The 26,903-nt window shown below is 37.7% G+C and overlaps 1 protein-coding gene across 1 annotated transcript; it reads left to right on the plus strand.

Moving 5' to 3' along the window:
• Positions 1-9,457: 9,457 nt before the first annotated feature.
• On the plus strand, positions 9,458-24,237 carry LOC100706556 (caM kinase-like vesicle-associated protein). Its single transcript, XM_003448328.5, has 11 exons — positions 9,458-9,708; positions 17,526-17,662; positions 17,768-17,899; positions 19,081-19,155; positions 19,292-19,430; positions 19,583-19,703; positions 19,810-19,885; positions 20,004-20,140; positions 21,849-21,927; positions 22,053-22,140; positions 22,828-24,237. Exons 2-11 carry the CDS (start codon positions 17,568-17,570, stop codon positions 23,107-23,109), a joined length of 1,224 nt encoding a protein of 407 aa, XP_003448376.1. The 5' UTR covers positions 9,458-9,708; positions 17,526-17,567; the 3' UTR covers positions 23,110-24,237.
• The last annotated feature ends 2,666 nt before the right edge of the window (positions 24,238-26,903 follow it).

The following is a 26,903-nucleotide window of genomic DNA, read 5'->3' on the forward strand; positions in this document are numbered from 1 at the left end:
ATAAGTTTGCATAGAGGTCATCGGCTTTCTTCTTGTTTACCTTTGTATACATTTATGTAACATTTAATAAATCAAATTTAAAGTTCTGTATTTGTGTACATAATATTTACTCAATATTTCAAATTGCAGAATATTATGCAGTCAAAAGGAATCAATTTCACAGTGCTCTAAAGTGCTTCATTTTTATTTAATTGCAAAACATATATCATAGGTGATCTGCTATTTTCACATTAATATTGAAATTGTTCCTAAGTAATGGACTAATGTAACGGAGTCCTTTGCATGTTGAAAACCCCTCTTTTCTTTTCAGAATATCTTGCATACATGTTGCACGCTTTCTCACGTCTGTTCTCTGAACTCAGTCCTCTATCCTTGAGCTTGTGTACCATCAGTAGCTACCTGAATAGCGAGGCAGTCTTCCTCCCTCTCCCTTGCGCTTCTCCATTGTTGCAATGCATTCAGAGGGAGGATGAGGAGTTGGGAGGTCACAGATGGAGAGAAGTGTTCTGTTTGTTCCTGTCTCTGCTCTCTGAGTGAATGTCTCCACAGATGGGATTATATTGAAAAGCAAACACAAATTTGCAGAGCAATGAAAGTGCTTTAGAACCACAAGGCCATGCACACAGTTAACTGTTCTTGTTTTTTTTTCCCATTTGGAGTTTTTCATTAGCCGTCATCAGTGCGCTAATGCATTTTCTGGCTTACAAAACGCACATGTGGATTACAGTATTCATCCACATACTGAATGTGTTATTATGATAACAGCACAAATCTAATTAAATGTGATTAAATATTGAATGCATTCTAATACCATATCCAGTCATTGCCATCAAAACTCATGCACTCTGATGACTCAGTGGCACGGGTAACCATGAAAATGTATATGCACATAGAAACTCTGAAGATCATTCGTACGTTCCTGCAGTTTTAACTTCAGTCACACAGATTCATTGTCCCTAACTTCTTTTATCCTCCTTCTATTTCAGTGGATAGGCTCACAAAGTTGTGCTTACTGTGAATTCCTGGTTAGAATTTGCTTCCATAGTGACAGCTTGAAGGTATGTTTTATGTATATGCCAAATATGTTATTATATAACTAAAATAATGGAGAGTTCCTTTTAGCTGATAAATACTGTCTTTAATGTGAATGTGTGATAAAATACTGTAAATAAAAGAAATTATGTTTTTTTTATTTATTTTACCATCAAGTTTGCCATCATCTAATGGGTTTAAAATGTGATTAATGTGATTCAGCTTGCAAACCTGTGTGTGATTTATAGGTATTCGTGGGCATGCACTTCTTTGGTGCTTTGTGTGTGCATTATATTTTATTACTGACTTTATTATTATTGAACAGGCTAACCGTTGATGTACCAATAACAGGAAAAAAACACGATGTTGTCCTTTAATGTCCTATTAAAAATATAATAACATAGAGTGAAGAAAACACATCATTACCTTAGTACGATGATTTAATAATGTACATTAGTTGCTCATAATTACAATAAAAACAAGTTCTTTTTCCGCATTCTTATTCTGAATGATGTGACCTGCTATGTGTTGGCACAATGCTGTTCTGTGCTATGCTTTCTCCACACTGAGTTTGGTTATTTATGGATTCATCTTTGGCCCATGGTGTTTTCAGGTGACAGAATAAAATCCTGAACTCATGGCATGCTAATGGCTTTCCTTTCTATTTAAACTTAAACATGGATCAATCGGACAGTCAGACAACCCATAAGACAAACCTTAAACATCCAGATTCAGCTGAAATAAACTCTTAACACATCAACCGTTGTGACATTACATGACAGTTAGACAAAGTTGTTCCTAATTACATTAATGCAATGTGTCTTTTGTTCTCTTTAGGTACGGTGTCATAATTAGTTTAATTAGTAACACCTGCGGTGTTATTAACTACTTTTTCAGCCCAGATTGGCTGTTATTAAAAGGGTCTATTGCAAGAAGAACATGGAGTCATTACTGTTGTTCATCAAGGCTGTACAACTGCACCACTGTCTGCCGGCAACTGAGTATAAACTCCATCAAACCGACCCTCCCAGTTATTAGGGCAAACCTAATACATGATGGACCTTAACCAGATTTCTTACAGACATAGATCAATCTGAGGCTTTCTTTGTGTTTATAAATAAGAAGAAATAAGAAGCTAAGTTAGCCCTTATAGTGTATGCAACACTAAAGGGGACTTCTTACATGCAGTCTCAGTGTTTGGTCTTGTATATATCTTTGTGCATCTGCAGGGCAGAGCAATTGATTTTTCCCAGCGGGCCACAATTAGGGCTTAATTGTAACATCTACTCTTACCAGTAGCAGTTCATAAAGAGATCAAATTAATATTGAGCAGAACTGTGTTTAGCTTATTTGTGAAATCCTCCACAACAGTCCCAGTTTCTCACACGGCCCCCGGGAATCTTAATTGCTCACCCCTGGTCTACTGTATGCTTTGTCCATGTATACAGAATTGTTACACAGCTTCTTTTTCACTCTGGCATGAAGCAGCCTGCATTGTTTACATAAACCTGTAAATATTTGGACCATGGTTGGACAGGAAAGATGGATTTGGGGTAGCAAAATTTAGATTTTAAGTTTTTATTTCATTTTTATTTTATTATTAATACATTGATATGTGTATTTACATAAAAAATACATTATATATAATGCACAAATATAATTATACATATATTTATATGCATTGGATTTTCTCAGTTTTTCATTTTAAATAAAGTATATGTGAGTGTCTTATCTCGATAACGAATAATCTAAATGGAAGTTTTCTGTCATATTTATCTACTGGTCTATAATATTTGCTGTTTTAGTTGCATAAACAAGATATAAAGTATTTCTAAACTAGCAAAAATGTTTCACTGAAAAAGTCACTGAAAATTACATTAATTTGATCATCTCAGTGACAGCAAATCTCAAAAATAGAGAGAAACTGATTGGGTGATAACCTGGCTGACCTATCCCACCTTCAAGACTGTTAACAAGTGTTGGAAGAATTTCCTGCTTTGCTAGTTTCCTGCCCAGGAACAATGTAGCCTGACAATAGTTTTGGCTCCTTCAGCCTGTAAAAGTCACACTTAACATTTGCTGAGAATGTGTCAACTTTTAAATTTCACACCATGTCCCAGTTTTGGAAGCAATGTTACAGTATGTGATATATTTAAATGCCTTGAAAGTATTTGGAATGAATGGACAAAACAGTTGTTATACGTGCTGTATACCTTGTCCAATATAGTAGATGTTTTAAACAAATTACATGACTTTCTTGTGCTAATCTTATGGTCAAGTCAATAAGAATAACAATTAAAAACTATGTCTTAACTGCTATCAAACATAAAAATCTTAAAGGCTCCTTTAAATTCTACTTATATTTCAATATTAAAATTATATTATTTGAGTTATATTTGTTTTTCAAGTATGAAATACTCAAACTTCTCCTTATACCCAAAGGAGACATCAGAGCAGTCCAAGGAGTTCACACTGATCATAAACTTCATATAGAAAGGCGCCAGCTTTCCTCATTACATTCATTACATACATCTGTCCTGCTGTACCAAACACCAACGAGACACTTTCCATGCGTTCTTTAAATGTCATGTTTTTTCAGTGACCAAAACCCACCAATTTGCCCACGTTTACAGAGTTTGCATGAAAATTTGTTCATGAGAGGGAAAAAAATGAACCGCGTGAACCACGTTAGCATTCGTTACCAGAGTTCAGACAGGTTTGTAGACAGAAAATGTGGATAAGAGAGATTTTCTGTTATGCTGATATGTATTTGTCTTCCAAAAGCCCTGTTGTTGCTTGTGAGCCTGTTGCTATGACAACCATCATTTGATACCAGTGGTGTGTAGGAAGGCAGAGAGATATGGTTGAAAATTAGCAAACGGCTTTATGCATGTTTTATAATCTATTCATAATTTTCACGTATGACTGTTTTGTCGAGGGAATAAATAAAATCAGACTGGAACACAAATATGCATATGTGAGAGAATAACACCCATTCAAGTATTGAGTAACTAACGGTTATTTTCCATCCCATGATTAATTAGAAGGATTATTATACTGCATTTCCCAAAGTGAATACATCACTGGGAATACTCTTAATATATATATATATATATGTATATATATATATATATATGTGTGTGTGTGTGTGTGTGTTATTGCATTAACTCACTGAATTGTTGTTTTTTTTTAAATCTCATCTGCATTATGCGGATATTGTAGTGACCTATATCTCTCTCTTGGTACCACCCAGTACCTGCAAGGAACATATTTATTTGATTAAAGGTCAGCTCATTCAACTGAAATGTAGACAGATTATATGTTTCTCTGTATAGGTATAACATTCTTTTGTGGGTTGCAGAAGTAGAATCTGTAATATTAATCATCAACACTGAAGTTGCATAAAAGACACATCCAATATCTTTTTTTTTTCTTGACTTAATCTGCTCACCTCCTTTTTTTGAACTATAACACAGTGTATCAAGTGTAATATTTCTGCATCCACCATAGCCTGCAGCAATTAGGAAAGAGTCCCACTGTTTATGAAAGTGGTTAACTGCTGGTGAAGACCCAAAGGCAAGCCTCATAAACTGTGAATTAGCACAAGAGAACTCAGAGATAAATTGCCTTTCAACACGAGCACAGAGACTTCAGTACTTATTAGGATATGAAACCTTTAAAATTCGCTAATTTGCTCATTGTTGTTGCTTTGTTCCAAGTACAGTGCCAAACAATGTAGTGCACCAAACTAAAGTTTGCTCCCCTAAATTTCCCTCCCTTTACTAAAAGTTAGGAGCATGTTACATGACCTGATATTTTTCCCGCTTAGCTCACTTCGACTCATGATGCGGTAGATTATTATGGGGTGTTTGCTTTGACACAGAATACATGCATGCATCACGAGTTATGAGCTGATCAACATCATGGACATCCAGTCTCACTGTGTTGGGTAGCTATGGTAACCTCAAAGAGCACCAAATGTTCTGCTTGAAGTGTGAGGGTATCATCTGTGACACTGAGCCTGCTTTCCTGTAAGGAGGCAAAAACCAATCAAATTTCAAATGACTTCTCCAACTGTTTATGGCTGATTACTCTTGAGGGTCAATTTACCCAAATGTCAAAACAACAAAAACAAACAACAAACTCACAAATGATCGCAATTACTAGAACACCATGGAGAGGTCTGGTTGAATTATCTCACTGAGATTCAGTTTTATCAGAACTCTAAGGACACAACACAGGGAGGCATAAATTGCTGCTGATTCTTACTTGAGCAGGTCAAAGCTCCAATATAATAAATGGAGACTAAATGCATGATACTAGAGTATTAATTGAAACATTATTGTAACTTGGATTTGTTGACTAGCTTGAATATTATTTTACATCCATCCATTTTCTTCAGCTTATACTATTCATAGTTGGGGCTGGAGCCTACCCCAGCTGTTGTAGGGCAATAGGCAATGTACACCCTGGATCAACACAGAGGTAGATAACCATTCACACCTGTGGTTAACATTCATGTCTTTGGACTGTCGGAGGAAGCCAGAGTACCTGGAAAGAACCCACACAAGCACAGGAAGAATATGCAAACTTCACAAAGAAAGGCCCTGACTTGGATACAAACTGAGGGTCTTCTTTCTGTGAGGTGGCAGTGTTAACCACCTAAAACAACATTAAAAACTAACATTTACTTGTGGTTTTACTTTTAAATGTAAAACACTGCATTCTGTATGAATGGATAAATGACACTGAATACACACACTATCATGTTGTATGCTCTAATCATTACAAGAGTAATTCTGTGCAATGTACCAAGACTAAACATATTATTGTAATGTAATCGAGTTAAAGATGTCCTTTTCAAAATACTTAAAGGTCTTCACATTTAGAACCATTTCTGCCTTACTCCACATTACTATTTTAATTTTAACATTGGTCTTCTGCATTAACCTTCCCGCTGGACTACTATTTGCATTTTGCCGCAGTGTTTATATGTTATATTGAATAAATAGGAATGTGTTCACATGAAGTCTTTCTTTATGTCTTAAGAGACTGCTGTAATAGCTGTCAAGGTCTCCACTAATGCTTGAGAAGCATGCCTTCAGTCCTTCAAAGGTTTTCATCACAGACCCCATGACTATTGGTTTTGGTTTCTATGGCAACTAAGTTAAAATATAAGTTGACTCATCTTTTTACAAACATGAGTACAGCATTGTGAAGAAAAAAAATATTTTGGTCAGAAAAGGATTTAAGAGCAAAGCCTTCTCTGCAAAGAAGTGAATAAATAAATAAATACATTTTTTTTTCTTTTCAATAAAACAGTGAGGAAATTCTGCTGATTTAACAACATTGTTTGATCTGCTGGAATAACTTTTTCTGTCTTTTCTCAAGATCTAGAAGATTCCTAAAACCTGTAACATAATGTACTGGGATAAATTCTTGTCATGTCTGGTGTGGTATTAACAAAGCCCACTCTTTATTTGAAATCCTTCACCGAAGGAACTGATTTCAGACACAGACAAAAAGACAAACATCTTGGACCTGTTAAGCAGGGAGCCATTTGAGTCCATTCACAGACTTACAAATGCTGGATTAACTAGATGCAGCCATGGTAACATAAGGATGAGCAGAGCATTGAGTAGTTTCTGAGAAGCACAGTGAGGTAGTGCCTGCGAGCTTAATGACGCAGATTCCACTTTTGCGTATGCTTTTACTGTATGACCGACTAAAAAGCCTGTGGTTAATTACGAATGATATAAATCACATTAGGGAAATATAGTGCATGTTTTGTTCAGGAAAGAACTAAGTAGAGAGTGTTTCTCTTTATTAGATAAAACATATTTAGCATCCTTTCAAATGCACAAGGCAAAATAGCTTTAACAATGGGTAGTTATTAATTCTGAATTCCGCATTCATAAAAATGATACAGTCTGTTGCTGTTAACCGAATTTGCGTTTATGCGACTGCAATGACTGCTGAAGGTCGAAATCCACATTAATGTGATTCACTTTGAAATGGCTGTCTGTGCAAGTTTCTCATCGTGACGCAATGAATTAGACATGTAACTAATAAATATCCAACATTAGACGCCGCGAAAAAATGCGAGTAAAGTGTGCACAGTGAATCAAAGCTCAGAGGAAGATCTAGGGATACGAGGGTCTTCAGGCCGACGAGACTCAATAAATTTGTAAAATGTTTGTCTAAACTTTCCAGGCGCTAAAATCATTGGATTTTAATTTAAATTCAGCAGCAAGAATTACAACCAACCCCGGAGTCTCTTAGATCTGGAAATGATGCTCATGGTTGTTTTAAACATACCTGTTGTGAGATTTGTTAGTGCAAAATGACTTGCACTACACTTTCTTCTATCAAATGGCACCACACTGCAAAATCCTTGTCCCTAAGAGGCTGTTACTATGGTGACAGCACACGGACATCATTGATGTCAGAGCCAATTTAGCAGTTGTATCGAGCATGTGGACATACAAATATTCAAATGTAAACACGGGTGTGGAGTAAATATATATTCTACACATGTTGCAATCCTTCATTATACATATCTAAAATGACCTGCTGTCCTTCAGCTCCTTTGACAATGAACTAGATTTATATGACACTTTTTTGGACTTGCTGATCACTCAAAGCACAGGGAAGTGTCACGTCTCAAGGCTGTCACACTAGATTCTTTATGACTGTTCTAGACAGTGTCTCAAGCATCCTGGACACTCTCCAAATATCTTTTATCTAATAATGTAGGTTTTCAGGAAATACAGAAGCCCCACTTTTGATGAAAACTCCATGCAGTCTTATTAATTTTCATTAGAGAAGGTGCTTCTTTTGCTGCACTTTTAGTGCGAGTTGTATTTCCGAGCTCTTTTAGCTTTAAATGTTTGATTTTCCACTTTAAAATTTAGTGGATGGCTGGAGAGATGATTTTAAACGTATAGCAGTTTATAAATTTTGACAACAGTATATAGAATTCCAGGATTCAGATTTGTGATACAGCACAACTTGTACTCCTAAGACAACCAGAATTCTGGAGAGCCATATATTACAGGGAGTCAGAAAAGAGAGAGTAGGTGGTTTTGTGGGTAGGTGGGGAGCAGGTTAAAGATGCTCCACCACACTCTTTCCAGTTATCCCAATGGCCTTTTAGCGGCATTACTCATTTTCGGAAAGGAGAGACACTCCTGTTATATAAGGCAGTGCTACAGAGTCTGCCTACAATCTAAAATCCCTGCAGATCCTCTGCATACCTGTACATAATTGCAAAGTTACTTATGGTGATATCTGTTTTCACTGCACTCAGCGAGTGCTAAAAATGACAGATTTCTGTTGTCTAAACTAACTAAACTTTATATGCATTAAAAATATGAGCGGAAAGAACCACGTAATAGATGTTTATTTTCAAACCTGCACATTTTCAGCAATTTCACCATGACACACAGCACCCACACGGTCTGTGAAGAGGTTGAGGATAGCACCTGCTCCAGAAGTGTGTTGTTAATGTTATTTCTACCTCATGTAATCACCTCTTCAGAGGCTTGAGTGAGCCCTGTACCAGTATTAGCTCAAGAGATGAAAAACAAAACTGTGCTTGGTGATCCTTTTATTTCTTGCACAGGTTAATTTTTATGTCGTGTAGCAGCTTTGGATAAGGGATACAGTTAATGTACTAAATTAATCTGGTGTTACTCACTTTACTGCCAGTTATTTCCCAAAGGTACTTTGGACTGGCATTCTTGTACTCCCTGGCTTTCGGTTTGATCTGACAATCAAGCTGCATGGACCTTCAATCCGGTTCATCACAGCAAATTAAAAGGCATCAGAAATCAATACACTTTAATAAGTTGGTAAAAATGGATATGAATGTGCTCTGTGGAGAAATAAAGGAGAAAGCATGTTGCCTCCTAGTCAGTTGCTTAACATAGCAGGTGGTTTCTAACATGAGTATAGGCTATACTCTGGGAAATATATTGGAAAATATATCATAGAGAGCTTGCAGTTTTTGTGAAGTTGAAGGTACTGCCCTAGTCTCATTCATACATGATGGAATTGCTGGTTGCTCAGTGCTGCTTGTGTTTGAGATGTTTTCCAGTCAAACACCTTGCAGGATTACTTGATCTTTGATGATGGTACTTTATCTATGAATCTGCTGTTATTTGGTTAAAGTTCACACCAAAGGTGGGCTGCACCGTTCTTTCTTCAGGGATGAAAGAGATCTAATGAAAAAAATGGCCATTTAAAATGGAATTACTTCCAGTCTCTCTCGTGAAAGTAGCAACGAGATTTTCGTTCTATAAAAAAAGAAGCTTTTTTTCCCTGTTCATCCAAGCCCCATCTTGAGACATCTCCCTAAATATATTTTGTTTTCAAAACATAATTGATGCAGTGGTGCACGTATATAGTGCTCCAAACACTGCTACACAGTGGGTCGCACTCGCGCGCACACACGCTTCCCCTCCTTTCTGCATCATAGTCCGCGGTTACCATCACACGTTCACGTAATACTCCCGTGAATACGCTGACTTGTTGGAAACGCTCGAGTATCTTATATCTCTGTGATAGCACGCTGGGACATCAGTGGATGCATCCAAAGAAAAGTGAAGCCGCAGTCAAATACTCGAATATTACGCAAAGACTTGGATTACCGAGTACCAGTTGACTTCGTTGAAGGTAAGTGAGTGCAGTTTGCGTAATTTGGATTACTGTCATAAGACTGCAAAACACTGCCGTCAAAAAAAAGAAAAGAAAAAAAAAACCGATAAGTGAAATTGTTGAGGGATGTTCTCCGAGGTTTATTTATTCAGTAACTGCTAATGACCGTCTTTGATACAAAAACACAACACAGCGGAGATGTTTTGAAAACTTTTGGAGGAATTAAACATTTTGGTAGGAATAGTAGACATTCTCACGTGATTTCAGAAAACAGCAGGATCGGTGACATCGGACGAACCTGTGCTACCCGCATTTTTTGAGCTATGCATAAACTGTTAAACCTGCATGAGCTATTGGGCTGTCAGTGTATTCCCATAGGAAGACTAATAACGGTGAAATCGGTTTTGCTGCCGATGGCAAGTTTGCCTATACTCCTCATTATCATAACTTAATTCAAAATCTAAGATTTTGAAGCGGTAGTTCATAGACTTGCTCAAACTGCGCTCCAGATTTACATAAGGCGTCTTCTCCCTGCACTCAGACTGCAGTACTTCTTCAGTTCACATTTTAACAGTCTCACAGTCTCGCGGTGTCCATGCCTCCTTGTCATTATTTGTCATCTTTTCACAGCCAGCGAGCTTACAATCCCCACTTACTTTGGCCAACACTTCTTACACCCCAGAAGGAGGGAGAGTGCTTTGACGTTTTGAACACTTTCCCAGAAGAAGCACAACAGTCCAAGTGACTGTCTCCTAGAATAAACCATTTTAAAAAAAGAAAGCCACAAGGGTGCCCTTGTATACCTGTAGTGGGTCTTGAAAGGATTTCGGTGACGTGTCGTTTTAGTCATTACGGATTTGGATCAATTATACAGCATTGCAGGAGTGGGAATTTGTAATTAGCGCACAGAAGTTTGGGAAACCTGGTGCAGAAAACAAGAGACTTGATACAATGATACAGTGATAAGATATACTGTGTTTAAATGCAGAATTTGGAAATGCATATTAGACACAATGTGCATCTATGAATATCAAGTATTTACAGATATTTAAAAAAAGAGATGTAGACACACCACACTCTGCTTTATTTGTCTAATATTTCTCTTATTCTAAGCCGTGGTGGTTCTTCTTTCCAAGAAACAGTAAAAGATTCATCACTAAGAAGAGTGTGGAAAGGGCTTACCTGAAGAGAGCTGTGGTTTTCAGTTCATGTAGCAAGCTATACACTGAATTTAATATTTCTATGCAGTGGTGCATTCCAGTAGGTTAAAGTAGCTGTCTGATAACTGGGTCACACATCGCTCTGGTATAGTATCAGAGTATTGTGGTGAACAAGCTTCAGTATCTTTCTTGATTAGTTACCTTGGTTAATATTCTTGAAGTTTTGTTCTGTAAACTCTTTTAATAGAGTTTCGGTCACATGAAGTGGCAGTGGTTTTGGGGAGTAATGCCAGTGAGAGCACAGAGAGCTGTTCTGTACAGACAGTACCACAATGCATACTGTAGCTCTTGGAAACCATGGCAACAAAACAACATCAGAAGAAAGTGGTGAGATGAGCCAGTGATGCTTCAGAAAAGAGTTGAATGGTACGAGTCAATGCATTGCACAAGCAAGCACAAAAAAAGGACTGATTCATACTCGTCAAAATTTTCTCCACCTCACTGGACCTGCCGTTCAAGGAGGGGTGGGGGGGTGGGGGGGGACAAAACAAACACTTTTCTTTCGCCTGTGTTCATTTCTGCCTTAATGTGTCGGAAAATGAAAAATGTAAATGTGTGCTTTGCATTCACAGCTAGCAAGAGGGACATTTTAATCATAAATGAAGCATTACAAGCTATAAAATTTGGCTCAGATATTATCACTGCCATCTGCCCCCTGTCACCAAGCAGTTTCCTTTGAAGAGCCTCAGCTGTGGCCAAATCCACAGCTCTGGCCTGCTGCCACTGTCTCACATGGCTTTGACAAACAATCCAATTCCAAAATAGCAGCAAGAAACATTTATTTAAAAATAAATATATAAATAAATAAGGAATAAATAAGGACGCTTATAGTCATGTCTGTAAAATGTCACGGGCACACCTAACAGCAAAAGCACAATGAAAGAAAAAAAATGTTCTCCAGACCCCCCCCCCCCCCCCCCCCCCCTGCAAAAAAGGTTTATGTTCTTCCAAACTGCCTTCAGAAGTTGTCAGTTGTTACCTCCTACACAAACACACCCATTACATTGTGAAGTATGTGTACTAGTGGTCTACTAGAACGTAAAACAAGTAAACAAGGCAACGACAGTAAATAGTATCCATAAAATGAACGTCTGCTTTGGGGAAAATCGGTACACATCATCCAATTTCCATCACAGTTGTTCAACATGACTCAGCATATCAATTATGCTGCTTAGAAGACCAAAAGAGATGAAGCTTTATTACAGTGAAACAACATGCAGTTATAAGATGGACTATAAATACAATGTCACTGCAGGAACATTGAACATGTAATGTCTTAGTATTTTAGGGTTTATTAGATAATAGTTTATTTAATAAAGCAAAATGAGTCATGAAGCATAACACGTAAACACACATGAAATTACTTCATGTACATATTCATGATGCCAATTCATTAAATTACAAGAAAAGAAAACTGCAAGCTGAAATCAGCAAATTCATCAAATCTAATTTTTATTTCAGATATTTTAAAATTTAAACTCAGTATTTTAACACATAAGATAAAATATACAAATAAATCTTTTCTACCCAGCTCCACAGTCATACTTTTTTTTTTTTTACTGAATGCAGATGATGGTTCCAAGTAGAAGTTTCTGAAATATTTTTAGCCATATTTTAACTTAACAGCTGTTCTGGTCAGCTGTAGAAAAAATTAAACCCAACACGTTCATGCCATTCAGGCACTGCAGCCTAGGTGAGACTGCTTAAAAACAATGACTATTTTAAAATTCTGATAAATTGCTGTCATTTTTAACTGCTGGAATATAATGCATAATGCAAATTTCCAGGCTTTTTTTCCCCTCAAACTCACATCAGCATGAGCAGAACAAAACGCAGACATGCCTCATCCCTCAAAGATTTTATTTTGAATCATAATAGTCCCCTAAGGTTAGGCAGTGTTGCGCAACTGCTGGAACGCAGTTTGAAAAAGTGTCATCCATCCTCATTAATCTTATTCTTCAAAATTAGACCGGTGGTAGGCAGCTGAGATGTGCCCTAGGATGATATTTACAGGCAAAGGCTTATATTTTAGTACCCTTTGTGGCAGGACCGTGTCCAGTTGGTAATGTGTTCCAGATGTATGTAATTTATTTTCCTTAATAAAGGGTCAGTAGCAGCATTATGAGACTGCAGCTCTATGACTCAGTGTACCCACAGTTTCATTTTTGTAACAAACATACATTTCATCCCACTGTCACTATCAATAAAAAAACTGCAACTCCAGCTAGTGAATAACAACAACAAAGTCAATGAAAAGGACAGAGACCTAAACACAAATTGCTTCTTGGTTTCTTGTCAGATATTATACATCACATTCAAGTTCAGGGGGATCATTTTTCTTTATACATTTTTGACCTTTTTGTTCACTTTTGTTTAAATCCCATTTCAGCATAGAAATGGGAGTTTTTTTGTGTTTGGGTTTTAATGTTGCAAAACCTCTGTAAAAAAAAAAAGAAGGTGTCTATTCAAACCCCATGCATCACGACTGTCAGCTTTGTAGGCTGTATATTAAAGTTGTTATTGAAAACAAAATAACCTGAACTACTACTTTATGCTACCAATCAGCAGCTGGACAGTGACATCATTTTTTAAAAATTAATTTATTTTCTAATCACACCGCTCTGCCTTTGTCATTATTCACCAAGGGTGTCACTAGTTATATTTTTCTTTTTTAAGTTGAGCTCAGCGACTTAATTTGAGACATAATTTACATCCCCATTACTGAAGAGCACTTCATTCAGCTCTTTCAAAAGGCATAGATAAAAGACCCCTGATTCAGCAATAGTCAAGTGTCTTCTGTCTTTTTTTTTGTCTTCTGCCGAAGAACTGCTTCTTATCTCAAAGATTGCTTTGAAAGGGGAAAAACATGTGCACACAAAATTCTGCCCAACTTGCCATATTTCTGTTTATTGTTTGGTGAGCCGTCCTGTGACTCAAGCTTCTGAGAACAGGTGTAGGGATCTGTGATTCATTGTGAGGTCTGATAATTGCATTAACTGGTCTCACATCCGCCTTACCCTATAATTCTGCATGGCATTCATGATATCGTCTGTCTTTCTGCGGTAGCTATTGGCTGTGGTGAGAAACAGAGGCCCTGAGATGAAATGCTTGTTTCTTAAAACTCTGGTCAGACCTTACTAAATATGCTTGCGGCCTAGTTTTTGTTCAAGCCCTTTTATAAGTGAGGGTAAATAAGATGATGAATTCTGGTTGAATAAACACAAATAATGAAAGCAAAATGTGTGCATTTGTGTCCTCACATATGTGTTCTTCCGTTGGTCTAAATGAGCGTTACAGGACTGGTGTATGTATAATGAAAAGAGATTATTCTGATACCCAGACAACAGAGTTGTATCAATCTGAGTGAGAGAAAATGCTAATGGTGAGCCTGGGTATTGTTCTTGTCAGATTCATGCAGAGGATGTGATTTAGCTTGGGCATATCTTTCAAATGCTCCCCATACTCTAGACCAATGGTGAAGTGAAAGCTCGCCCCTTTAGGACAGAGGAGAGCCACGCTGTTGTGTTCTGCATTTTCACCAGGCAAATGGTAAACTGAAGTACGGAATTGTTTGGGCTAGAGCTCTGCAGGAGGAGATGGATCGTGTGCTTTTAGTTTGCAGCACTCTCGGTCTTTCACTCACCCCCCAGGAAACATCTCCTGCTTGTGCACACTGATGGAAGAAAAAACACAACCTTGAGTAAAGTCTGGGATGGACTTAAATAACAAAAAAGTAATGGCTGAAAAGAAGAGACTTGATCCCTTTGGCTACTCCAAGTTGACCCCCACCTTCACTTTAGCGTGCTCAAAATAAAAGTGGCCTGTTTGCAGTCAAAGAGTGGGTGGATTACTTTTTACCACATAAGTAACAGTGACTTAGAAATGCTGGTAACTTGCATAATGTTTCCGCATTCCTATTCAAAACACAATTACATAGTTCTTAAATTAATAATAATAGTTGTACTGTAACTACCTACTGCATTGCTTATCCTAGTACTAATGCTATTAACCTCATAGCTCAAACATTTTACAATATATACAGGTAGAGATACAAGATGTGTATAAAATGCAATAAAGGTCACTTGCTGAAGTCTAATAAAGGATGCTGCATTTTAGAATTGTTATCAATTTATTTACTGAAAGAGCCCTTTGCAAACACAAAATCCAAGCGATAAAGAAGTTGGCAACTGTGTCTTTCCACTAAACCACTAAATAGCCTTATGGTGACATATTAACCTGACTTATGTCATTTCTTAGATTCCTTAAAAAGAAGCTAAAATTTGGAATATCGCTGGAAAAGATAAGGAGTTCAGATACTGCAGCATCACTATCTCACATAGACGTCTTTGGAGAGTCACCTTCAGAACATTTGGCCACCTATACCATCCTAGTGTCTTCAACTTGAGGGTGTTGATTCACAATTACTCTTAAGCAATACATTGTTAAAAAGTACACTGAAAGACCATCTTCTTAAAATATGTTACACCTTGCTGTACTACAGATATTACCGGATGCCGCAGCTGGGAGAAATCTTTATCTCTGGTCTTGACTGAGGCTATCACTCAACACCTCAGTCAGAATTTTTGTACTCCCACTCTTCTGCACTGGCTGCTACTTCCATTGTAAGGCCTGCCAAAAAAATAGTCTGTTATCCACACACAGCTCCTATGTCATCAGTAATTTTAGCTGGCAGTTGTGGACTTGTTCAGCTGCATCAGCTCAGGTTATCTTAATTTAAAGTTATGTGTGATTTCAAAGCAAAGTTTGAGTTCTAACCTAGAATGGAAACCAGAGGCCCAGCTGGTAAACACTTTGACCACCAGCTGCTTGCACTGATCTCACAAGACAGAAAGTCTCTAAGCAAAGTAGATAACTAATTCAAAGCAAAGGCGAAACACAAAGATGCCGTTGCTCTGAGAACACGTTATAGCAAATAATCCAGTGTTAGATCACTCTGTGTCCGTAAAAGTGCTCCAATTTTCACGATGAAAAAAAGCAGCGGGGTTATGTAGCCAGGCTGTGAAATTGGCATAGAAACCTGTTAGAGGAATTCATGTGGGTGAATTTAATTTATTGGGCTTTTTGTGGCGTACAGTTGGAAATGTCATCCTGCATGCAGTCATTTATCCTACAGTTAAGGATTTATGTTGTTATGTATTTCTAAGCTCTGTTATTTCGGTCATTAGAGAGACCAGTGCACTCAAAGTGTTTTGTATTTATGAAAGCTGTGGGTTAGTTATGATGTATGATTGACATATTTAGTAAAAGTTTTTTCCCATATACTAAAAATTCTCATATTTATGTTGTTTATCTTACAATATATTGAGATTTGTGTTATAGAAAATTCATTGGTGGTTCAGAACCTGGGATTTCTGCAGAACGGAGTTAAATAAAACCTGCATGAAAATACACTGGCAACCTGTCCAGGCTGTACCCAGGATTTCAGCTTTTCACTCTTTCGTCTTGTAACATCTCTGATGGGCTCCAGCCAGTCAATCGCCACCCGTGCATGGATGGATGGATCACATACATGATGTGTGTGGAAGGTGATGTTCACGGAACATGGAATTTTATGGTATGAGTGTTTTGACTCATACCGTAAAATTACTGTATAAATCACAGACTATATTATTAGAGTCTAAATTGTTTTACATTACTCTGTTGGTGCTCTTGGGAAGATTGACCAAAAAAAGATAAGCATTTAATAAATGATCCTATGTGATTTCACATTTTCCAGCATCATGATACTTGTCTGACACACAGTTACGTATTCTGCGATTGTCTTTTTTATTCTACATTGGCCATCCCTAATTAGAACACAAGCACCGAACTTCTTTTTGGGAAACCATGTGGCTTACACTGCATGTTATTCATTAGTTTTGTGATCATAAACTACCACTTACTTTGTTGTAGTACAGTACTTGGACAATAATATTATTCTCTAAGAGATTTTTCTCATATATTTTCTTAATTTTTAAAATTGAATTCTTCCTGGTTGACAGTAAACATGTACGTTTTTATATGTTAATATTGTGGCTTTTACTCTTGTTATTTGAACACCAACAGGGCAACAACTTTTTTCAAATTTTCAGCTGTTGCACAAGGTCAAATCCACCTGAATATTCTTTACTGCAGAAAACAGACAAATGAAAGCCGCTGCTCCTGCAGTACAGGGCTGACTCACTGCAGGATGGAAAGAAGCACGCTTGCCGGTCTCACTGAGTTCCCCGAAGAAGATTATTGAAATTTTTAATTTTTATGTTGTGTTGCTCTTGTGGTAATTTGAAATAATTTGCTCCCACAAGCTCAATTATGCCTGCCTAGTCTCAGATGTATCCAGAGAAAGAGAGTCATGCTTCCTGCAAACGTGTGCACTGATTTACTGCATTCATTTAATGTTAAACGCATCGCTGAGAAACCATTCCCCCCATTTCTTTTAGTGTCATTAATGAAACAGTTTATTTCTTTCTGAAGTAATTTTTAGCACAGCCTTTAAAACTAATGTGCAATAATGTTGTTTATAGTATTTAGCAAATACTATGTACTATGCCGATATCTTTCAAAACAAAGCTATACTCATATGTTATCTCTTCACTTATTACCCATCGTTGCCAGGTTGTGTTGGCAAGATATTCCCCGGCTAGGGCACGAGCTGCCATGCCATTTGGCTGTTTGACACTCGGGGAGAAGAAGGATTACAACAGTCCCTCAGAGGTGACCGACAAGTATGACCTCGGACAAATTGTTAAATCGTGAGTAAACCTTTCCCTACCTGAATGCTGACAAGTGTGTACAGAGTTCTGAGGAATTTGGCTCATAATATGATATATGTTTGCTTTTTTCCCCGACTGACACAGAGAGGAGTTTTGTGAGATATTTCGGGCGAAGGACCGGAACACCTTAAAGATGTACACATGCAAAAAGTTCCACAAAAAGGATGGAAGGAAAGTCAGGAAAGCTGCCAAGAATGAGATTAAGATCTTGAAGATGTAAGTAAAATATGGAGGTGCTCATTTAGGGGTGTGGAAGCCACCTGGCAGTGAAGCAAAGCTGATGTGAAATGACCATTTATCTCTGAGTTCAGCCAAAAATCCCAAAAAGGGCGCACTGTGGTGAAAAAGCCAAGATATTCAAGTTTGGTGTATTGCAAAAGTGACAAACAGAGTAAAGTCAGCTTATTTGCTTGTTTCATATATATCTGTTTTTGCTTAAAGGATAAGCCCGGTGATATTCAAAATTTACTTACCATCTACCAAGCTGAGAAGTAAACTTATTAATTTATCCTTTTAATATGTATTTATTTTGCAGCCAAATTATGACTTATGCCTTTTTAAGATATTGAAAATCTGCTAAAAAAAGAAGAAAAAGAGAGATCAGTGAGCATAACTATTGCAGTAGATGGCATGGCATTACCATAAACATGGGTTTATCCCACATGGACTGCTTTTGTAAATGTTTATTAGAGCACAAGAGGTGCAGCTTAAATCTAGTGTTTACTGATGAGTAAAAAAACAAAACTACTGCTCATCACTTTTTTTTAAATAAAAGTAGTGTGTTACCTGTGCTTTAAGATGAGGTGACAAATGAGTATTGGACCTGACAAAATCAGAACCAAACACATTTTTAGTTAATTTTTTTAAATGGGTCTCCCACCATTCTTATCCTGTAAAACTTTATTTTTAAAAGCCTGAACTTCTATAGACACATAACATTCGGTGGGCCTATTGTGATGTCTAAGGACTCAATTGTCACATTTGCATGAAAAATAATACATAATAAAGGTCAACACCACCAGCAACTGACAAGAAATTATAATAACAATCAGCATACTTGGTCCCAAATCAGTTTAATAAGGAATTCATTAGATGGTGATTATTTATGAACCCAGAACTGACTATTATTGTGGTGATTTGTCATTGCTTGACTAAGGCCTGCACTGTTTTAGTTGGTGTTCTAAAAATTCACCCTCTGATGAGCTAGACCGTGGTGATGCCATGCTGGCAGTTTTTGACGTAATGGAAAAAACTGCCTGTTGCAGTTACACAGCTTTACCTTGTTTTGTGCTCTTGTTTTACAGAGTACCACTGAGATTATTTTATCCTTTTTGACTCAGTTATTGCTCATGTAACCTCACCTACGTCACTGCATCTTTCTCCTGTTCCCTTCAAAGGGTAAAACATCATAACATCCTTCAGCTCGTTGACGCCTTCGAAACAAAGAAAGAGTACTTTATTTTCCTGGAGCTGTGAGTACTTTGGGGGCATTTGTTGTTCACTGTACTTCTTCACCTCTCACAAAAGAAACGATTTATTGAATCTGTGAAATGTTTTGGAGTATTATCAAGAAGTGATGTACTAAATCTAGGTGTCCTGTTCTGCCAGCGCTACAGGCAGAGAGGTCTTTGACTGGATCTTAGATCAAGGCTACTACTCAGAGAGAGACACCAGCAATGTTATGAGGCAGGTGTTGGAAGCTGTAGCTTACCTGCACTCTCTGAAAATCATCCACAGAAACCTTAAGGTACTGCACTGCTGACACCTAGTGAAAAACAACAGCATATCATCACTGGCCAAATAAATTACTGTATGCAGGGACCACCTTGTAATAAATGTTGCATTCATTAAGATCATATGCTTTCTATGAAACAAACAAATTTTCATTTTCTTAACCAGCTGGAGAACTTGGTCTACTTTAATCGCTTGAAGCACTCCAAAATTGTTATCAGCGACTTCCAGTTGGCAAAACTGGAAAATGGACTCATTAAAGATCCATGTGGGACTCCTGAATATCTTGGTGAGTAAAATCGGTTCAGATCAATAAAATTCATCTTGTACTGCTTTAGTTTTTAATTATAAAGTGCAAACCTGCCAAAATACTTAAAACCTGTTTTTGCTGCTAGCCCCTGAAGTGGTGGCAAGACAGAGATATGGAAGACCTGTGGACTGCTGGGCCATAGGTGTGATCATGTATATACTGTAAGTGACTCATAATGTGCTTAGAGTATCTTGTATTACAAGTTTTGTTATTTTTTAAGTTAGAGTTTTGTGGAAGTAAGTCTTATTCTTTTATCCTAATTTTTTTCCACCTCATTAGTTTGTCTGGGAACCCTCCTTTTTATGATGATGCTGAAGAAGATGACTCTGATAATCGTGATAAGAATCTTTTCCTAAAGATTTTGTCAGGGGATTATGAATTTGATTCCCCATACTGGGATGATATTTCAGACTCTGGTAAGAGACACTCAATGTATTTGACTGTACAACCTTGTTTTAAAAAAAAAATTAAAAAATGTTGAGACGCTGTGTAAAATGTAGAAAAAAAAAACAGAATGCAAACCAGAAAACAAACAAAAAACCCTGCATGTTCTCACTTAGGGATCAGGACCCTTATTTACCTCAGCCTCAGACAGCAGCAGGCATATATACTCACTACAGACTTCATTAGGTATACTTACTCTACAGCACATGCAAAAATGCAAATGTCTAATCATTTACATGGCAGCAAGTCAATGCAGTTAGATACGTAGACATGGTCAAGATGACTTGCTGAAATTCAAACTGATCATGAGAACGGGGGGAAAAGTTATATAAGTGACTATGAATGTGGCAATAGTTGTTTGTGCCAGATAAGCCGGTCTGAGATTCACATCAAAAATCTGTTTAACAAAATTGCAGCAACTGCATGATGCTATCGTGTTAGTATGAACCAAAATCTCTGATGATTGTTTCCAGCACCTTGTTGAGTCTATGCCATGAAGAATTAAGGCAGATATGAATTCAAACGGGGGTCCAACATGTATCTAACAAAGTGACTATATTTGAAGGAAGCTTCTATTAGCGGCAGCCTTTTATTTCTCTTTTAAATCTCCTGTATGATTAGAGCAAGTGGTAATTTCCCTGAATCAGACCTTTCTCCCATATGTTTCCATTTACCTATTACAGGTTACTGTTAATATACTATTATTAGGTTTACCACATGTCTCTCTTTATATAGGGGTGCAAAGCGTTTCTATTCTGTGTCCCCTGTCTTACATCCTAAAACACTGTTCAACATTTTGACGGGCTCTGCGATTTTCTAAACTCTGGTTTTCATCCAAAGCATGTGAAAATGCTTTTCATTGCAGTCAAATGAAGGTTAGCTTGTCTAAATATGTAAAGGAATTTCTAAAGTAGCACTGGGGTATGTGAAAGTACACAGGAATAGGCATATGTATATTAACAATGTCCATAGTCAAAACATTTAAAATTTCCAAGATTTGCCAATCCATAAATAGAAGTTAGACTTGACTATATAAAATATATATATATATATGTATATATATATATATATATATATATATATATATATATGCTGTTTGGCATGCCAAACACAATTTGAAGGTCTTATTAGAAAACAAACAACATTTGAAGTTCTTATTAGAAAATATGGATGAAGCATTGATGAGCTGAAGAACAAAGTGGGATTTTAACTTGTTATTAGTTCACTGTTCAAAAACCAGCATCATAGTATATGAGTCAGGTAATGATTTGGTATGAGTAGCAGTATATGCAAACCATAGCTCAGCACTGTCTAAATATTTTTGAACATACTGCCATAAAGATGTTAGACAATGGACAGAATCCAGCAGTAGCAATCACAGACTAGAGTCAGACTAGTTTACTACAGCTGTCTCAAACTGCCACATCTGGTTGTTTTCTCTAAAACAAATTCCTGAGTTGAGATGTTCAGGTCATCTGCACTCAAGTGATATGCAGCCCATATGAATTCACACAGCTCCTGATCTTTTTTGGAAACAAGGTTACATGTATGTATGTCTGCAATAGGCAGATTACAGATGATGTGTCCAAGGTATAAATAATGCAGTGTTGTTACATTTGTTTTTCTTTTGTTTTTTACTTTTTCTTGTTTGTTTGTTTATTTTATTTGTAATTTTTACAGCCAAAAGCTTAGTGGCATCTTTAATGGAAGTGGACCAAGATCAGCGATTGACAGCACAAGAAGCCATAGCCCATGAATGGTAAAGAACCGAACTCAAATGTAAACAGTACCATAAATACAAGTTAAATTATGAAGTTGTTGAATAGATATCTTAAATATAATTCAGGCACTGGAGAAAATCTCTCTTTTGTTACTTATTTTCAGGATTTCTGGCAATGCTGCCTCAGATAAGAACATCAAGGATGGCGTTTGTGCACAAATTGAAAAGAACTTTGCCAAAGCCAAGTGGAAGGTAGTCCTTCATATGAAGTATACATCATATATTAAATTAATACTGTAATGTAATTACATAATTAAAGTAGTTTTTAGTTTATTACATTAAATGCATATGTTGTATTCAATTGTGGCCCAGGATCCAACTACGAGGCTATATCTAGCTGTATAAAATGTCTAAAACATTTCTTTATCCATAAAATGACTCTCATTTGACTCTGTTTCTTAGAATACTGATTTACACTCACCATCCACTTTATTAGACACACTTTGATGGTACCTGCTTGCTTTCAAACTGTTGGTTGTAGCACCCAAATTAGGGATATTTTTTGGTGTCATGGTGCAAAAAAAGGGTTAGACAAATAGAATAGAATATAGATTATATGGTATTTACAATATATACATCTCTATATAAACATTAATATAAACACACACAATATAAATATATAGAAATTACCTACAGATATTAGATTACATCTTGCATGTAGCTAGAGCACAATGCACAAAAGGATATTGCCTACATGTCTAAATGCATGAAGATACTGTCATGTGATTGATATTTGCATTAATGAGTAGTTGAACAGTTGTGCCTAATAAAGTGGCTAGTGAAGTTGCCAATGATGAGTGCAAGTGAAAAGATGGACTAATGCATTTCCTTGTATGTAATCATCTTATATGAACTAAATTTTGTTTTCGTTACTCACAGAAAGCTGTTAGAGTGACTACTCTCATGAAGAGACTTCGAGCATCTGAGCAGGGCGATTCTGGGGCCACGGGGGCTCCAGCTGACCCCAACGCACCAAGCGGTGCTCCTGCTCCTCCAGCAGGTGGCAGCGACGGCGTTGCCGCCAACATGAAAGCTGGTTGCAGTGAAAAGGCTCCGGAAACACAGACTGCACTCTCCCTGCTCAGTGCAACCAGACAGGAAGAGCAGGCAAGGTGCAATGGTGACGTTCCTCAAATGTTGCCACAGAGAAAAGGAGACTAGGCCTCAGTCAAACACGTAAGGAGGAGCAACAATCACATGTGCAGTACAGCCAATAAATCTGGCATCATGGTATTGTGTCTTTGCTGTCTAAGTTTACCCCCAGTTTGCAGAATTAATCCACAACAACTCACTTTCATCCTTTTGCATTATGTAATGACTAGTCTTTTCAATAGTGTTCGCCACTCTCCTTTGTTTTGTTGCAAAGTAGGTCTTCTGTTGTGTTTGTTTTCCTTGAGAACTATAAAAAACTCACAGCGTAGTTTAGTGGAATTAACTCAACTTTATTCATCATGCCACTGTATATAGATATATTTGTCTTTGTTTTGGCAAATTGCTACTTTAGCTTCAGAACTTAAAATCCTGAGTTTATATCTTGTGGCTTAAAATTATGAGTTGGTAATTTAACGATACTAAGGTTTATTTCAAAATAAATATATAGAGTTGTATTTAAAAGTCTCTCCAAAATAGACAGCAACACACCATCTCACAGGTAATTGAATATAAAACTAAAAGTCCAAATAATTATTTTTCAGCCGTCTTAAAGATTTCAAACTTGTACAATATGAGTGGTATTCAAATCTTTTATAAGACTATGTAAAAATACAGTGGATTCAATTTGACACCGTGACTACTGCCGCACAACTTTTGACAACTTAGAATTTTAAGGCAACAAGAAAGCATACGTTTTAAGTTAAAGTGCCTTAATATTTGTTGCAGTCATGTACGAATATGTTTCAAGAGGAACAACTTGATTAGAAATGCTTACTAAGTTCATTGAAATGTTTTAGCTGTTTTATTTGCGCCTCCGTTTAGAGTCTTTAGCCGCTGTATTGATAATTGTGTTCTGTCCTCTTTGACACTTCATTTAAAACACTGAAAACTAGATGTAGAGCATTCTATGTGGAGTGATGTTTTAGTTGTTATTGTGTTGTAACTCGTAGCTAGTAAAACTCAGAGTTTATGGCAGAGTCCATATTCTGTACGACTATGTATATTTGAATTGTATGTGTATACATGTGTATTTTTTTTAATTGTGTGTATTTGGCAACCTTTAGCTGAGCTAACAAGTTGCTACAATGCTTGTGAATGAATAAAATGAGCAATACTCCTGTTGCTGAAACAAGCTGACATTCTTCTGAAGTTGCCCTTCACTTATATGATACAGTGTTTGACATTTGATTGTGTTATGTTTTGCTTTGTTTCTCAATTAGTATAAGAATCCATGCCTTTTGCCCAATGTCAGACCAGATCAGCAATTCCAGTAATATTATACCAAGAAAGTGTATTTAATTACAAACTGTGATAACTGCTAACACAGAAAACAAACAATAGATGCAACATATGCAAACACATGCACGTTCATAAAATGTCCCAGCCAATATTTATATTGTTTATTGTGCCTTGAAGCTTTGGGCTTCTATAATTGTCTGTGGTAAATTGGATTTTCAGTGATTTTTAAAAACTAAACTGATTTGGACACCCAATATGAAAAGTATTATTATTATTATTATTATTATTATTATTATTATTATTATTATTATTGTGTGGCACTAACAAAAAGGAGAGGAGGAGGAACTGGAGGTGGCAGAGTGGAAGATGCTAAAATTTTCATTTGGGGGACCAGGAAAGACAGAATTAGAAATTAGAAAGCACATCATAGAGGTAAAATTAGAGAGGGATGGCTGAAATGGTTTGGAAATGTGCAGAGGAAGGATAGTGGATCTACTGGACAAAAGTAGTGGAACATGGAGGTTCCAGACAGGAGGTAAAAGAGAAAGACCACAGAGAAAGTTTTGGGGTGCAGTAGGAGGAGATATTCCTCTTATTATTATTATTATTATTATTATTATTATTATTATTATTATAGGACGAGAGACAGCGGTAAGAGGAAAGGAGGGGGACTGGCAGTGTTTGAATGACAGATGGTGTAACCCTGGGCACATCACTGTGAAAGAACAACTCTGCAGCAGAGACATTGAGCTGTTAGTCGTTAGCATGCGTCCGTACTACCTGCCCCGGGAATTCTCGCATGTTATCGCGATAACAGCGTATGTTCCCCCCTCAGCCAACGCGGATGCAGCCTGTGACTCTCTCCACTCTGTGGTCAGCAGACTGCAAACACAATCTCCGAGAGCCCTTCTCATAATATCAGGGGACTTTAATCATGCCTCACTGGACTCCACACTGCCCACCTTCACCCAGCATGTGACCTGCCCAACCAGAGACAATAAAACACTGGACTTACTGTATGCCAATGCTGAAGAGGCATATAGTTCATCACCCCTCCCTCCACTGGGCAGATCTGATCACAACCTGGTGCACCTTGTCCCTGTGTATGAGCCCTTAGTGCGCAGGGAGCCACCAGCCACCCGCACAGTGCAGAGATGGTCGGAGGAGAGCGAGGAGGCTCTTAAGGATTGTTTTGAGTCGACTGTGTGGGAGGTGATCTGTGATGACCATGGAGAGGACATCGACAGCCTTACTACATGCATTACTGACTATATTAATTTCTGTGTGGATAACACTGTACCTACCAGGACTGTACGGTGTTTCTCCAACAACAAACCTTGGATTACCCCAGAAATTAAAGCTGTCCTCAAGCAGAAGAGGAGGACCTTCAAATCCAGAGACAAAGAGGAGTTGAAAAGGGTGCAGAGAGAGTTGAGGGGACTGATAAGGAATGGGAAGGACAGCTACAGGCAGAAGATGGAGAACCAGCTTCAGCAAAACAACGTTGGTGAAGTCTGGAGAGGCCTCAGAACCATCTCAGGCCACAAACATCAGAACTCTCTGCCTGGGAGGGATGTGAGGTGGGCAAATGAACTGAATCATTTCTTCAACAGATTTGATTCAGCCATGAGGCAGTCTCCAAGACTTTGTGGACTGGTGCCAGCTGAACTACCTCCAGATCAACGCCAGTAAAACCAAGGAGCTGGTGGTAGACTTCCGCAGGCACAAGCATCCTCCACTGCAACCACTGAACATCCAAGGTATGGACATCGAGGCTGTGGACAGCTACAGGTACCTTGGTGTTCATCTGAACAACAAACTGGACTGGACTCATAACTCAGACGCCCTCTACAGGAAAGGGCAGAGCAGGCTGTACCTGCTGCGGAGACTCAGGTCGTTTGGAGTGGAGGGCCCACTCCTGAAGACCTTCTATGACTCTGTGGTGGCCTCAGCCATCTTCTATGGTGTGGTCTGCTGGGGCGGCAGCATCTCTGCTGGGGACAGGAAGAGACTGAACAGGCTGATCCGAAGGGCCAGCTCTGTTCTAGGATGCCCTCTGGACCCAGTGAAGGTGGTGAGTGACAGGAGAATGGCGGCAAAGCTTTCATCCCTGTTGGACAACATCTCCCACCCCATGCAAAAGACTCTGACAGCACTGAGCAGCTCCTTCAGTGGGAAACTGCGGCACCCACGGTGTGGGACGGAGAGATTTCGCAGGTCTTTCCTCCCCACTGCTGTCAGACTCCACAACAAAGACTTTAACTGATCAAACACACACATCCACTAATGTGCAATAACACTAATGTGCAATAATCTTTTCTGGCATCGTTGTATTTTTACTCAGTTGTATATAGCATTTGTATTCTATTTTTATCTTATTGTATATTTTATTCTATTTTATTCTACTGTATATAGTATTTTATTTTATTCTATTCTGTACGGTTGTGTACTGTATTTATTCTTATTGTATTCTAATTTTTGCTTCATAACTTTTGCACTGTCCACTTCCTGCTGTGACAAAACAAATTTCCCACGTGTGGGACTAATAAAGGTTATCTTATCTT

This window comes from Oreochromis niloticus, linkage group LG5, assembly GCF_001858045.2.
Source record: "Oreochromis niloticus isolate F11D_XX linkage group LG5, O_niloticus_UMD_NMBU, whole genome shotgun sequence".
Taxonomy (NCBI): Eukaryota; Metazoa; Chordata; class Actinopteri; order Cichliformes; family Cichlidae; genus Oreochromis; species Oreochromis niloticus.